This window comes from Dendropsophus ebraccatus, chromosome 4 (genome assembly GCF_027789765.1).
Source record: "Dendropsophus ebraccatus isolate aDenEbr1 chromosome 4, aDenEbr1.pat, whole genome shotgun sequence".
In the NCBI taxonomy this organism is placed as follows: Eukaryota; Metazoa; Chordata; class Amphibia; order Anura; family Hylidae; genus Dendropsophus; species Dendropsophus ebraccatus.
The window spans coordinates 136,662,563-136,678,239 of record NC_091457.1 but is presented as its reverse complement, the minus strand read 5'-3'; the positions used below and the strand labels follow the sequence as shown (position 1 = coordinate 136,678,239).

The following is a 15,677-nucleotide window of genomic DNA, read 5'->3' as shown; positions in this document are numbered from 1 at the left end:
ACGCCCGACGTGGATCTGATGGCATCCCGGATCAACCGACGTCTGCCGAAGTTTGTCTGTCGGACGCGGGACCCTCAGGCTCTGGCTTCAGACGCCCTGGTGATTCCCTGGCGGCAGTTCAGCATGCCTTACATTTTCCCTCCCCTCCCGCTCCTTCCGCGGGTCGTGAGAAAAATCAAGGCGGAAGGGGTTCCAATCATCCTGGTGGCCCCGGACTGGCCCCGCCGTGCCTGGTACGCGGATCTAGTGAACCTCGCCGTCGACGCCCCCTGGCGTCTGCCCGACCGTCCGGATCTTCTAAGTCAAGGCCCGATCTGCCACCCGCATTTCGCGTCTCTTCGTTTGACGGCGTGGCTGTTGAAACCTGAGTTCTAAAATCCCGGGGCTTCTCGGACGCAGTCGTCAGGACGATGATCAGGGCGCGAAAGTCGTCATCTGCCAGGATTTACTATCGCTGTTGGAAGGCCTACCTCCGCCATTGTGAGGAGAAAGCGCACCCGCTTTCCTTTTCATTGGCCCGGCTCCTCGCTTTCCTCCAGGCAGGGCTGGAGTCCGGTTTATCCCTTAGTTCCCTTAAGGGTCAAGTTTCCGCGCTTTCTGTTTTTTTCCATAGACCCTTGGCTTCGATCTCTCAGGTAAAGACCTTCCTTCAGGGTGTGGCACATCTCACCCCCCCCTTATCGTCGTCCAGTTCCCTCCTGGGACCTGAACCTGGTTTTGGATGCTTTGCAGTCTTCTCCGTTTGAACCCCTCCGGGACGTGCCCCTGTCTATTCTCTCCTTCAAAGTGGTCTTCCTGGTAGCCGTCACGTCGGTTCGGCGGGTATCGGAGTTGGCCGCTCTTTCTTGCCGCCCTCCCTTTCTGGTCTTTCATCAGGACAAGGTGGTGCTGCGGCCTGTGGCCTCATTCCAGCCCAAGGTCGTGTCGCCTTTTCACCTCAATGAGGATATTATCCTTCCCTCCTTCTGTCCCGCCCCCTCTCATCCGAGGGAGCGGGCGCTTCACCACTCGGACGTAGTTCGCGCCTTGCGCATCTACCTTGCGCGGACGAAGTCGTTTCGCACTTCTGACTCCCTTTTCATCATCCCTGAGGGTCCTCGCAAGGGATCGGCAGCGTCCAAGGCAACTCTTGCCCGCTGGATTCGTTCTGCCATCTCTCGAGCTTACAGCGGTAAGGGTAAGTCGCCTCCGTTCGGAGTCTCGGCTCACTCTACTCGGTCGTTTGGGGCTTCCTGGGCTATCCCACACGGGGCTTCGGCCCTTCAGGTGTGTAAGGCCGCCACATGGACGTCTCTGCATACCTTCTCGAGGTTTTACCGCGTGGACACCTTTGCATCGGCTGATGCGAGCTTGGGCCGGAAGGTCTTGCAGGCAGCGGTGGCTCCTTCTCCTTGAGTTCTTCTCTGCTCTTTCCCACCCAAGGGACTGCTTTGGGACGTCCCATGGTGTCTGTGTCCCCCAATAAGACGCCCGAGAAAGGAGGAGTTTTTACTCACCGTAAACTCTTTCTCGTAGTCTTCATTGGGGGACACAGCACCCACCCCTTGTTTGTCTGCGTTGTAGTTGCCGTTTGGCCTGTGTTTTCAGACCTTGAGTGTGGACTGTGTTTTTCTTTTCTCTTTCGGCTCCTCCTACTGCTTTTCACTACTGGATTAGCTCAGTGCCAGTGGGCGGGTATAGCCTGCTGGGAGGGGCCGACTTGCTTTATTTTTTCTTAGTGTCAGCCTCCTAGTGACAGCAGCCTATACCCATGGTGTCTGTGTCCCCCAATGAAGACTACGAGAAAGAGAGTTTACGGTGAGTAAAAACTCCTCCTATTTTCAGTCTGACACAGTGCTCTCTGCTGACATCTCTGGCTGAGACAGGAACTCTCTCTTTATTCTATGAATCCCCATAGAAAACCTCTCCTGCTCTGGACAGTTCCTGTTTCGGCCAGAGGTGTCAGCAGAGAGCACTGTGTCAGACTGATAATAAAACAACATTTCCTGCATGACATATAGGAACTAATAAGTATAGGAAGACTGGAGATTTTTTAAGAGAAGTAAATTACAAATCTATGTAACTTTCTGCCACCAGTTGATTTGAAAGGAAAAAATTTTCACTGGACAACCCCTTTAATAACCAGATGAAGTTCACTGATCCTTTTCTTCTCCTGCAGATCATCTCACTGTCTGTTGGAAACCAGCCCACCGAGACCAATCTGTTCCCAGCAGTAGAGAGTGTTACTGTGAAGCTGGCCTGCTCTCCCCCATCACGATTCACTGTCAATCCTGTGTATAAACATTCCCATATGGATCTCATCTGTCCCCTCATGCAGCAAGAAAAGCAAGTGGTATGTGCTGGAATCCCCCTTCCCGTTTCGTACAGGGTTCATACATGCTTTGTGCATTATTTAGTGTCTCATAAGGTAACTAAACAAATTGAGAATGTTTACCTTCATAGTTGGTAGAGGGAGGTTTTATGAGCTGTCAGTGATCGTAATGTTATTGGACTTTCCATAGTATAAATTTATCAAGTTTAGATTATTGGAGTCTGAGTGAACCATTTTTTTTTTATTTTTTTTTTATATACATGCAGCATATTTAACCCATTCAAGACAGAGCCCCTTGATGCACAAAAGTCCGGGTCAATTTAATGCAATGTTCCTCCCCGCCTTCTAAGAGCCGAAGCGCTTTTATTTTTCCACCTACAGGGCTGGTTGGGGTGTTATTTTTTGCACCATGATCTCTGGTTTTTATTAATTTCATATTGGTGTAACAGAAAAATTTTAATTGGTTTTTATTTTTTTTCTGATATATAATTCATTTCAATGAGCAATCCTGGAGTGTTTTTTTTTTTTTTTTTTTCAGTTTACGCCGTTCACCGTACGGGAACAATAATGTTATATTTAGATAGATTGGACCAGTCCGCAGGCTACAATATGAAATATGTTTGTTTATTTTTTAGTATTTTTATATTTATAATGGGCAAGAGAGTATTTTAAACTTTTAGTACTTTTTTTATTTTTTTTTTTTTACACTTTATCATTGTAAAACATGCAATCATTAGATTGCATATACTGATCTATGCTATGCCATAGCATAGATCAGTGTTATCGGCGATCTATGTATAGAGCCATCCTGAGAGCAGACTCTATGCACAGATCGCCGAACCGACAGGACAGAGGTAAGAGGCATACCCCCGCCTGTCGGCACAAGCGGTCGGGAACCTCGCAGCCATCACTCAGTGACAGAAGCTTGTTCTGTCACTGACTACCTTACACGCTGCGATCGCAACGTTTAAGGGGTTAATGAGACGCAGCTGCAGGATTGCAGCTGCCTCTCATTATCTCCATGCCCAGGCACACTGATGTGTGCAGGACCACTCTCACTGCAGCGGTCCCGCACACATTAGTAACCCCGTCAGTGCAGGAACATATATATACATTCCTACTGCACGGGGTATGTTCAGTAGGAATGTATATATTCATGTTGCTGACGGGAAAGGGTTAATAACGTATGTATCTGCACTCACACGTTTGCAGTTATCAACAATGGAGTTTATTCAGCTCATACAAAACCATAAATATATATCTAATAACTTAATATATTCTGTGACCTAAAGGAGGAGTGTCCTTCACCTCTTCACTTAGGCCCCTTTCACACATGTGTAGTGGATCAGTTTTGATGGACAGAATAGAATCACGACCTGTTGGTTTTATATGGGCTTTGTGTCACATTTGGGTCCATGCAGAAAAAAAACTATTGATGTCAGAACGCAACTAAACGATGAATCATCAGGATGGGCCCTAGTGGTTTTTCCTCAACCCACCAGTCTTTATAGATCACAGCTTCTTTAGGTGTAGGGATCCATCACACAAGGCTAGAGAAGCCACTGGGGCCTATCCTGATGAGGTCTGGTTCAGGCAGCAATAAAGTAATGACGGGTTCTCTTTAAGATATTAAAACCACTTGATCACTGCAGATCTGACTTTTTGAGAACAGGTTTGAATTAAGCTGCAGTCATACATGATCTATTCTTTGTACCTTGAAAATATTAAAGGGGTTATCTAGCGCTACAAAAATGTGGCCACTTTCCCCCTACTGTTGTCTCCAGTTTGGGTGGGGTTTTGAGACTCAGTTCCATTGAAGTAAATGGAGCTTAATTGCAAACCACACCTGAACTGGAGACAACCGTAGGGGGAAAAGTGGCCATGTTTTTGTAGTGCTAGATAACCCCTTTAAGGGTAATGTATGTTCTGTCCTAGATCCCGGTTTCCAACTATCGTAACCAGTTGCTGCAGTTATCGGCCTATGATCACCAGGGAAGGAAGTTTGACAACTTTTCTTCCCTGGCTGTGGAGTGGGACTCGTCTAAGATGCCATTAGCCAGCTTTGATGCTTCCAAACCTATGGAATATATTCAGAAAGAAGATGGAAGCGGTCAGAGGAAGATGCATGGTATTAGTCGATCATTGCTTTTACTTGATGTTGAGTTAAATGACTCAACATAAGAAATACAAGGTCGTGATATTTCACTTACTGTCATTGTCTTAGGTTTGAACACGGTTCACGTTCATCAGGTGTCAGGGACAGCAGGCATTACCGCCAAAGTAAACAACTATCAGGATTCTCACCTCCGAGCCGCCAACGCTAGAACACTGGTAAGTATCACTAGCCTTCCTTGCCTTGTGTTGTATAGATGACGCCATCTTTTCTCTTGTTATTTAAGAATGTTTTTCTCAGAAGTAATGTATATCTATATTAAAAGTATACATTTTCATATTTACACTGTTTACTATGACATCATTATATACAGGGTGTAAGAGGGGTTTATTTGGGATGGGGGGGGGCATAGATTGTATGTATAGTTGATGTTTTTTTTTTTTCAGGGTAATAAGCTCACTCCTGTTGCTGCCAGCCTAGAACTTCTGCTTGTAGAGGATGTGAGAGTGACTCCTGAATCTGTGTCCATCTATAATCATCCGGATGTCACGGTGAGATTGTGTCCTCAAAATTGTGAGATTGTGTTCTGTTCAATGGAGCACAAGCCAATAAGAAACATAAGGGCAATACAAATGATATAGCTGTTTAAGTCAGCATGTTAATATATATATGGGGTCTTTTAAGGACCTTGTACTAATTTGTTGACTATTTGTACTTTTCCCTCAAATAGTCAGGTGCGTGGGGGCTTTATTTGGTCAACACTAGGCTAAGAGGGTGGGATTAGGAACTTTATAATCACACTACTTGAATATGATTTAGTCCACCTCTGCCTCATAGTCAACCAGATTTTATAGACCCTGTTGGAATATGGACAACTGAGATCATAAAATTTATATAGAACTTCAGAGTACCTGTGCTCAGTCCAAAAATTAAGTATTCATGAGAGTTTGCAGTGCTTGTCTTATTAAAACACGCTGCTTGCATATGTTTAGTTCTTAAAGGGGTATTTTGCTCAGGTAAAATATATGTTGAATCACCTCCCCCCCCCCCCCTCCTGGAGACTAACAATTTATTTAATCCTTTCCAGTCCTGAGCTTGCTGCTTTCTGCTGATGACACAGAAAACTGTGTTTGAGCTGTTCACTCTTTCTCTGCCCTTCCGAGACACCTCATGTAAACAGTGTCCCTGGCTGGCTGTCTCTGCACTGTGTGATGTCTGGAGGATTAATCTGAGGTCAAATTGTTGATGACCTCACTGTGATTATCCTTCCCGGCATTACAGAGTCTAGATACAGCTGGCCAAAAAGCTGTTTATATGGGCCGTCTCGGAAGGGAGGTTGGAGGAAGGAAAGTTCAGAGCAGGGACAGAGTGAACAACTCTGTTTTCTGTGTCTTTAGCAGAAAGCAGCAGCTCAGAACTGGGGGAAAGAGACTGAAAAGATAATAACAAGTATGGAACAAATTGTTAGTCCCCAGGAGGGGGAATGACTAAACGTCTTTTTACCTTAGAAGAATACCCCTTTAAATTCTCCTCTGTCGGTGTGAAGACTTGTACTGCAGATAACCAGCTCTTCCCAGCACCCAGGGAGGAGCAGCACTGAGTTAAAAGGCAGAAGGCTGATAAGTCAACTACCAAGATGATAAAGCAAAGATGGGCTCTATAGAAAGTCTATGGAGCAGTCTTCTGCAAGGATCCAATTGGATCCCTACTGATGTAATGATCAGCAGAGATCCTAATCGATAAACTTTTTTGACATGTCAATGGGAGTAATGTGTTAATGTCTGTGTAAAGCGTCTCTTTCATATTACTAATATTTCACCTTCTCTTTCAGGCTGAATTCACTATCTTAGAGGGTTCGGGATATTTCTTCATTAACAGCAGTGTCCCTAATATCATTAACACCGCCTTTCAAGAATCAAAAGGAGTTGTCACAGTGAGTAGATATATATTTGATATAGTTTATTTAAAGGGGTAGTTCAAAAAAAAAAAAATTTCAAATCAACTGGTTCTAGGAAGTGCCAGAGATTTGTAATTTACTTCTATTAAAGAATCTCAAATCATTCTGTATTTATCAGATGCCGTATGTCCTCCGGAAAGTGGGGTGTGCTTTGTAGTCTGACACAGTGCTCTCTGCTGACATCTATCTATGATAGGAACTGTCCAGAGCAGTAGCAAATCCCCATAAAAAACCTCTCCTGCTCTTCAGACTGGAAAAAATACCACTTCCTGCTGGACATACAGCAGCTGATAAATACTGGAAGAGTGGACATTTTTTTTATTAGACGTAAATTACAAATCTGGTACCATTTTGATTTGAAAGATTTTTTTTTTTTTTTTGTAAACTACCCCTTTAACATGGCTTTTGATACAGACAAATACATTTTTATGTACTCTGCACATAACAGTAGCAGGAGACTGTGTCCACGTGTTGCAGATGAATTGTGTTGCATGGGTTTCTGGTAACATAAAAAAGGCAGCAGCATGGAATCGGGTAAATATAGAATAGTCTGTGTATTATATAAACCACTTAGCCACCAATCCTTTTCAAAGGTTCAAATGCCTCTACTGCCAACAATGGCTGTGGCGGGAACTGCAGGGCTGCACAAGCCCTTTCTGGTTACATATTGCTAACACTGCTGTATGCAGATACTGAGCCTCCCCTTATGTTTATTTTAATGCATGTTAGGATAGACATTACATTCCTTCAGTCTGATGCCTATCCCCTATTGCCTTTTTCAAACTAGTGAGGTCTGTTGGTAATGAGATTTTTTTTTTTTGTTTTTTTTTTAATGAAATAAAAAAGTGAGTTTTAACTTTTAAGATACTGAATCTCCAGACACACAACATAGGACTTGTTTTATTGTATCTGTATTGTGCACTCATTTAAAAAAAAAAAAAATATATATATATATAATTTTATTACATCGCCTATTTTTCATTATGTACTACTTTGTTAGGTTTTTTTTGTTGTTGTGGAATTACCGTGTTGTCCATAGTCTTCGCTCTTACCGAAGTTAAGCCATCTAGAGACGCATTAGTGTTATTAAATCCACTAAATCATTGTAGTCTCACGGTATTGCTCTCATTTGGTGCAGGTAGACTATAATCCTCTTTTTGTGTATAATGATTGACTTTTAGACCTGTGTTTGCTTATGACTTCATATCTCTTGTAGGTTTATCCTTTGCATCCAGGAACGCTGTCGGTCATGGTTTATGATCTTTGTTTGGCCTTCCCTGCGCCGGCTACGGTTAACGTTCACGTGTCGGATATTCTCCAGGTGGATGTGAGGGTGGTTGATAAGGTAATGTTGTTCATTCATTACATGGGTTCCTAGTTATTGGCAACATTATATTTCTGAGGATTGCTAAAAAAAAGGCTAAATCTTTACATAAGCTGTATAATAATTATTCATCTGTAGTGCTAGTAATATCTCAAGACATTATGGACAGCCATCTATGACACAATACTAAACCAAAGTATGAGACTTCTGACCAAGTTTCCTTGACTAATACAGGTAGAAATTGGGAAGACTGTGAAAGCCTACGTGAGGGTGCTGGACTCTTCTCAGAAGCCATTTCTTGCTAAATACTTTGCTTACATGAACTTGGATCTGGGCTCATCCTCTCAGATTGCGTCCATCAGGTGCGTATTCAGACTCCCTAGACCTAGAGATATATATAGATATAGAGAGGGAAAGAAAAAAAGAAAGATAGATATATGTTGTGTGTCATCAAATTCTCTGATATTCACCTTGCAGAGTCCTGAATGAGAAAGTGGATGAATTTACTGCAGTCTTTGCTGTCCGCGGTCTGGCCATAGGTCAGACAAGTCTCACTGCATCAGCTGTCGACAAAGCTGGTAACAGAATAGACTCTTTGCCTAAACCACTGGAGGTAAATAGCCGTGATGAAACCTGTAATGTTCTGCTTGGTTATCCTCTGATGATCGGTGGTGGTCTATCCTCTGCCACCCCCACAGATTGATTGTATGGATTAGCCAGGCAAGGGTAGCTCTGTCTCTCCTTTTAAGTTATTCCCTGCAGAGTGCCTCCTAGTCGTGCAGTTTTGCAGGAAAACGCATTTTGGGTGTGCCCTTTTAGGTGACTACAGCCAGCTATGGTTCTCTGCATAGCCAGGAGGGCTGGTGTGCTGCGTTGTGGGGAAAAACACAGTAAGGTTATGCTCACACTACGTATGAGACAGGCCGTTCCGTCACGGAACGGCCAGTCTGTGAAAGCATCATCACGGCCGATACTGCAGCACCAGCCAGTTGATCTTAAGCGCCACTAAGTGCTGATGCGGGCGCATCCGTGCGTGCCCACATTAGAACTCCCCACTGCATAGAATGGAACGAGCAGCGGGATACTATCATAGAGATTTATCAAACATGGCGTAAAGTGAAACTGGCTCAGTTGCCCCTAGCAACCAACCAATTCCACCTTTCATTTTCCAAAGAGTCTGTGAGGAATGAAAGGTGGAATCTGATTGGTTGCTAGGGGCAACTGAGACAGTTTTACTTTACACCATGTTTGATAAATCTCCCCCTATGTGTATACACTCCGGCTGGGATTCCCTCAGAAGGCAGCACTACGTAAGTTCCGTGGGAATTGCGGCCCCTGGAACAACGGCCAGGATTCCCACTGAACTAACGTTGTGTGAACATAGCCTAAGGGTGCAGTCACACAGATTTGATGCTGTATTCAGTTATTCAGTCAAATCTACGGATCCTGTACATGTGAAGCTACCCTAAAGGACATAACGTTACACCGGTGCTGCATCCCCTTAAATCTCACGATTGTTGGGATGAACCACTACTAATCAAGTGATAACATAACCTAGTATTATGCCATTATTTTATTAAATGTGAAAACTCTCTTTAAAGGGATACTTCAGCAAAAAATCTTAAGTCTTCAAGTACTTATCAGCTGCTGTAAATCCTGCAGGAAGTGATGTATTCTATGGGGATTTGTACTGGAAGACTGGACATTTTTAAATACAAGTAAATTACAAGTCTCTGACATGAGTTGATTTAAAAGAAAAACATTTTGCTGGAGTACCCCTTTAAGCGCAAAGTCCATTTATTTCAGGAACATGCAGAAAAGCCTGATGTTTACCAAATGTATTTCCTGTTCACTGGAGAACTAGGAAAATGATTTGCTAATCTCTTTATGTTAAAAGGCTCACGGAGAGCTCATACATACAGCTATTATCTCACATTTTGTCATTTACGTCACAGGTTTTCCCTCCATTCCGACTTTTGCCCAGACGCATTATACTCCTTATTGGTGCCATGATGCAGGTGAGTATTATTGGACGGTGGTAAGGTCAATGTGAATGACCTGTGACCCCTGATTCCGGAAATCAGAGTGACATACATCCTCTTATGTTGCCTAGATAACGTCGGAGGGCGGCCCGCAGCCTCAGTCAAACATCCTCTTCTCCATCACTGACCATGACGTTGCGTCTGTAAGCAGTAGTGGATTGGTGAAAGGGGCAAAAGTTGGAAATGTTACGGTGACCGGCGTCATTCAGGCTGTGGATGCTGAATCTGGAAAAGTGGCAATAGTCTCTGAGGTAATAATCTCCTGAGAAGATGATTGTGTAATAGGATAAACAGTAAGTAAGAATGTGCCCTGATAGTTACAGGCATCGTTGTGTGGGGGTTATTGTAAGTTGTGAGGTTCGTTTTTTTTTTTTTTTTTCTTCTATATTTAAAGGAAACTGGATGCCACTTTCATGTTGCCCGAACCAGGTGTCATTGAGGCCGTCCTTGAGAGCATCACACCTTTCCTCAGGTTGTGTGTAGTATTACAACTCTTCTCCAGTCACTTCACTGGATCAAAGCTGCAATACCACACACAAACTAAGGACAAAAGTGGCGCTGTTTTTGAAAGAAAGCAGCTTTGTTTGCAACCATTTTTAAGATGATGTATCTGCCTCCTTCTCTTTTCAGGATAAAGTACAAGTTGAGGTAATTCAGCTGAAAGGTGTTCGGATTCGCGCCCCAGTCACCCGGATGAAAAGCGGCACGCAGGTGGGTGTAGGTGTAGTACCTGGATACGCACAGGGATCATGATGGGCTAGACATCATGGCAGTACCAGTAGACCCTCTATCCTCCATTCTTCCCTGTGGTTGGATACCTTCCAGACATAGGGCCAATGTAAACCTAGAGTAAACTGATAACACTTCTTTCTCCCCACCAGATGCCGGTGTATGTAATGGGAATCTCCAGTAGCCAGACTCCTTTCTCATTTGGTAATGCTGTCCCTGGGCTCACTTTCCACTGGTCGGTGATAAAACGGGATTTTATAGAGGTGAAGAGCAGACATGATGAGGTAAGGACAGCTCTAAAATAAGTACATGCTGGTATGTAATGCTGTGGAAGGCTCCATTTGCATCCCGCTAGACATGGCCTCTGCAGATGGGTCTGCCACTTCTAGGTGTTAAGAGTAACCCATGGTCTCTACTGGACAGTTCACATCGCTGAGGTCCTGGGGGGAGGGTCTGGCTGCTTTAGTGCTGCTGGGGGCCATCCGTATTTACTGATAAATCCGGTCAAGTTGCAGATGAACTTGCTGTGATTATCAGCCGTCTGGGAAGGGGAGGGGAGCGGAGAGAAAAGCTCACACACTGTTTTCTGTGTCTTCAGCAGAAAGGATTAGCTCAGAACTAGGAAAAGGAAACTGAATAGATAATAAGTATAGAATTGTTTTAGTATCACCATGGGCAGCAAGATATAAAAAGTTTGAGTGGAATACCCCTTTAAGCATCACCTATAAATATTAGCAATAATAATTGCATAATGTAAGAAGTTAACATGTGAAACCTATTTCCCTGCAGTGAAGCTACTGGCCATCACTTTATTACAATAATCATACGGTATATAGTAAGAAGGTTTAGTGATCAGATCTATCTCCTTCTCCAGCTTTCCCAGTCATGGCACTGTTCTCTACACTCCAGGCGTGTAGTATATTCTAATATTTCAGTGCTCTGCTCTCCCTTTCTCTTGCCAGGCATCCTTTCATCTACCAGAACAATACAACTTTGCTATGAATGTCTATGCCAAAATGAGAGGGAAAACTGGGCTCAGAGTAACGGTACGAGTAACAGACGCTTCTGCAAATCAGTTCTTCGGCCAGGCCCAGGAATTGTCCGATGAGATTCAGATTCAGGTAATTGATCCGAGAACACGCTCTTCTGTCATTCTGCATCACTCATGTGATGTGTAAAGATATGCGCTCATGTGTACATGGTATCTGCCCTATATTCCTTATTGTAATCTCTAATCCTTATATACAGCATTGCTGGAGGACTTGTAGCTTTTGGTTAATATTTTTTGTGTTTTCTTCTCTTATTCTGTATATTTCTATAAACCCTCTAAGTGCATATTCCTGTCCTAGGTCTTTGAGCGATTGCATTTAATAAACCCAAACATAGAAGCTGAGCAGATCCTTATGTCTCCAAATGCCAACCTGAGACTTCAGACCAACAGGTACCTTCATTGATTTTTGTATTTGAAATCCCATTATAGAAGAAAGTAAATAAAAATTACGCTTTTTATACTTTTTGGTTTACTTCTTTATTGAAAAAAGGAAAGTGAGGTTAAAAAAAAAAAAAGAGGAGCCGAGCCACTATTGATTCATAGCTGCAGAGTTAAAGTGGTACTCCGGATACTGGTAATTTCTTTTCTTTTTGCTATTAGATTGCTTCAATAAAGTAAAATTATTTTGTAATATAACTTTATAAAAAAAAGTTTTTTTGTTTTTAATTTCTGTATGTATTTCTGGTAACTGGCAGCAGTAAGGGGCCACACGGACTCAAACTATGGTGGCAGCAGAGGGGGGCCATGTCGCTCCTTACTGTTGCCAGGCACTAGAAATATGTACAGAAATAAACTATATATATATATATATATATATATATATATATATATATATATATATATATATATATATATATATATATAAATTTTTTTTTTTTTTATATATATATGTATATATAGATAGATAGATAGAAAGATATCTTTACTAAAGCAATCTATTAAAATCTTTTTTTTTTTTCTCTCTCCGGAGTCTGGAAATCTGGAAACTGGTACCACGGATATATGCGTATCTATGCTGTCAGTTTCCCTTTAATATATATATGCATCTTTATATATGCAGCTATCTTGTCTTTAAAAATCTTCCAGTACTTATAAGCTGCTGTATGTCCTACAGGAGGTGGTGTATTCTTTCCAGTCTGACACAGTGCTCTCTGCTGCCACGTCTGTCCCTGACAGGAACTGTCCAAAGCAGTAGCAAACTCCCATAGAAAACCTCTCATGCTCTGTACAGTTTGTCACGGACAGAGGTGGCAGCAGAGAGCACGGTGTCAGACTGGAAAGAATACACCACTTCCTGCAGGACATTCAGCAGCTGATAAGTACTAGAAGACTTGAGATTTTTAAATAAAAGTAATTTACAAATCTATGTAACTTTTTTGGTACCAGTTGGTTTGGGAGGGGGGGGGGGGGATGCAGGAGTACCCCTTTAATGAATATTTTTTCCCCTCATACACAGGGATCAAGCAGCCACAGTTAACTATCGCATATTGAATGAACCAAATGCGTTACCTGTTATTCAGGTGGATAGCAATGGACTCCTGACATCGGGTTCGCTCACTGGTGTGTCCACCATAGAGATTAATTCTCAGGAACCCTTTGGAATCAACCAGACCATTATCGTTTCTGTGAAGGTAATATCCGAGCCGCCCGGGGCTTTTATTTATCCTTATAATAACTGACTAGTCTTTATTTTCCATATTAACCCTCAGCTTTGGCCCAGCTAGTAGCCGCATCTATGATTTAACTCCGAGAAGCTGCTCGAACCAGTGTTAGGAGTTTAATAGAAAAAAGTGCACGGCAGCGCTTGTGTGTAACTGCTGCGAAGTGACATAAGTTATAGCCGGGATTGTGCTGGCTTCTTGGCTCACACTAAAAACCATTATTTATGGCCGGTCTGCAGCTGTGATTGATTTTACCCAGCAACAATAGAACGGCAGCAGAATCGGCTTTGTGGGTTCATTAAAAGCTCATAGCAATGGGAGTCTGGATTAAAGATCTGTCACCTTCAATGTCATTTATTCCAATATTATTGTACAAGGGACACTTGATTTTTTTTATTTTTTTTTGGGGTGGGAGTGATAAGCGATGTGGAGGTGTTTAGGATGTCATCTTCTAATGATCAGATACCTGACATATAGATAGACCCTGAGTATTAGAAAAAAAACATACCCGCTTTCTTCCAAAAAAGAGCACCACACCTGCCCTCAGGTTGCATGTGGTATAACAACCTGGCTCCATTCACTTCAAAGGAGCTGAAGTGTAATGCCAAACTGAAGCTGAGGACAAGAGTGGCGCTGTTTCTGGAATACTGGATAACCCCTTAAAATCCTAGAACTGTAGGGAATGGAAGGGATGGGGAGGGGTTGGTAGAAGAGGACTGTACCTTCTTTTTAAAGGGGTATTCCACTCAAAAATAGCTTTCGATATGTTGCAGCCCAAAGCTATAACACAAACAGTGTATTCTTACCTTTCCGCTCTCTCCTGGTGTCCTTCTACGGCATTGAGTCCTGAACGTGACAGTCCTGCCTCCACTTCCGAGACAGACTCGCTGCAGCCGGTGATTGGCTGAGCGTGCTGTCACCCTGAGACGAGTCTGTCTCTGAAGTGGAATTGTCACAGCTGTGATCTGAAGATGACTTAGGGCAACACTGGGGGAAAGTTAAATGTATGCTGCTTGTTATGTTATCCCCATAAGCAGCAACGTTTAAAAAGTTATTTTTCCCCTTTTAAAGCAACAGTGTACCCACAATCTGACCCCCTTCCCCCCCGAAAAAAAACAAACCAAAACCATTTATACCTTCGGATAGCTGCTTTTAACCCTTTAAGGACATGGCCCATTTTCGTTTTTACGTTTTCGTTTTTTCCTCCTTGTGTTTAAAAGTTTATAGCACTTGCATTTTTCCACCTAGAAACCCACATGACCCCTTATTTTTTGCGTCACTAATTGTACTTTGCAATTACAGGCTGAATTTTTGCATAAAGTACACTGCGAAACCAGAAAAAAATTCAAAGTGTGGTGAAATTGAAAAAAAAAACGCATTTCTTTTATTTGGGGGAAATGTGTTTTTACGCCATTCGCCCTGGGGTAAAACTGACTTGTTATGCATGTTCCTCAAGTCGTTACGATTAAAACGATATATAACATGTATAACTTATATTGTATCTGATGGCCTGTAAAAAATTCAAACCGTTGTTAACCAATATAAGTTCCTTAAAATCGCTCCATTCCCAGGCTTATAGCACTTTTATCCTTTGGTCTATGGGGCTGTGCGAGGTGTCATTTTTTGCGCCATGATGTGATCTTTCTATCGGTACCTTGATTGCGCATATACGACTTTTTGATCGCTTTATATTAGATTTTTCCTGGATTTGATGCGACCAAAAATGCGCAATTTTGCACTTTGGGTTTTATTTAAAACCTGGGAAAAGGGGGGTGATTCAGACTTTTATTAGGGGAGGGGGCTTTTTACTATTAACAACACTTTTTTTTTTTTTTACACATATACTAGAAGCCCCCCTAGGGGACTTCTAGTATATACACTTGGATCTCTCATTGAGATCTCTGCAGCATAGATATGCTGCAGAGATCCATGAGATCGGCACTCGTTTGCTTTCGGCTGCTGCAGCCGAAAACGAACGAGTGCCGAGCAGAGGACGGCGCCATCTTGGACGCGTCCCCGGCCGGCATCAGTAACGGAGATCGCTCCTCCGGGACAAGGTCCCAGAGGAGCGATCTCCCCCACTAGACCCCAGGGAAACGTTGCCTCCGGTAATCGGAGGCAGCTGTCAACTTTGACAGCTGTCTCCGATTAGCTAATTAGCGGGCACGGCGATCAGACCGTGCCCGCTAATAGCAGCGGTCCCGGGCTACTCGCGGCACCCGGGATCGCGGCACTTCAAAGCAGGGCCGCCGCGCGGCCCCGCTTTGAAGTGCAAGTGAGGACATATGACGTACGCATACGTCCTATGTCCTTAAGAGGTTAATCCAAGATCTGTCCTGGGGTCCGTTCGGCAGGTGATGCAGTTATTGTGCTAAATAACAACTTTTAAACTTGCAGCCCTGTGTCAAATGGCCTAGAGTGTGTGTGCCCTGCTCGCCCTCTTCACAGCTAGGTTTTTTAATATTCCTCATTTGTCTGAACACCACACA

The 15,677-nt window shown here is 43.2% G+C and overlaps 1 protein-coding gene across 1 annotated transcript in view; it reads left to right on the top strand.

Annotated features, from left to right (window-relative positions):
• Positions 1–15,677, top strand: part of NUP210 (nucleoporin 210) — a 62,672-nt gene that overhangs the window by 23,622 nt on the left and 23,373 nt on the right. The window contains exons 16-30 of the mRNA XM_069967119.1: positions 2,159–2,332; positions 4,247–4,439; positions 4,536–4,642; positions 4,871–4,975; positions 6,256–6,357; positions 7,598–7,726; positions 7,940–8,067; positions 8,183–8,318; positions 9,661–9,723; positions 9,819–9,998; positions 10,378–10,458; positions 10,629–10,760; positions 11,439–11,597; positions 11,826–11,917; positions 12,984–13,158. Coding sequence (XP_069823220.1) covers positions 2,159–2,332; positions 4,247–4,439; positions 4,536–4,642; positions 4,871–4,975; positions 6,256–6,357; positions 7,598–7,726; positions 7,940–8,067; positions 8,183–8,318; positions 9,661–9,723; positions 9,819–9,998; positions 10,378–10,458; positions 10,629–10,760; positions 11,439–11,597; positions 11,826–11,917; positions 12,984–13,158 — 1,956 coding nt within the window. The remainder of the gene's footprint in view (positions 1–2,158; positions 2,333–4,246; positions 4,440–4,535; positions 4,643–4,870; positions 4,976–6,255; positions 6,358–7,597; positions 7,727–7,939; positions 8,068–8,182; positions 8,319–9,660; positions 9,724–9,818; positions 9,999–10,377; positions 10,459–10,628; positions 10,761–11,438; positions 11,598–11,825; positions 11,918–12,983; positions 13,159–15,677) is intronic.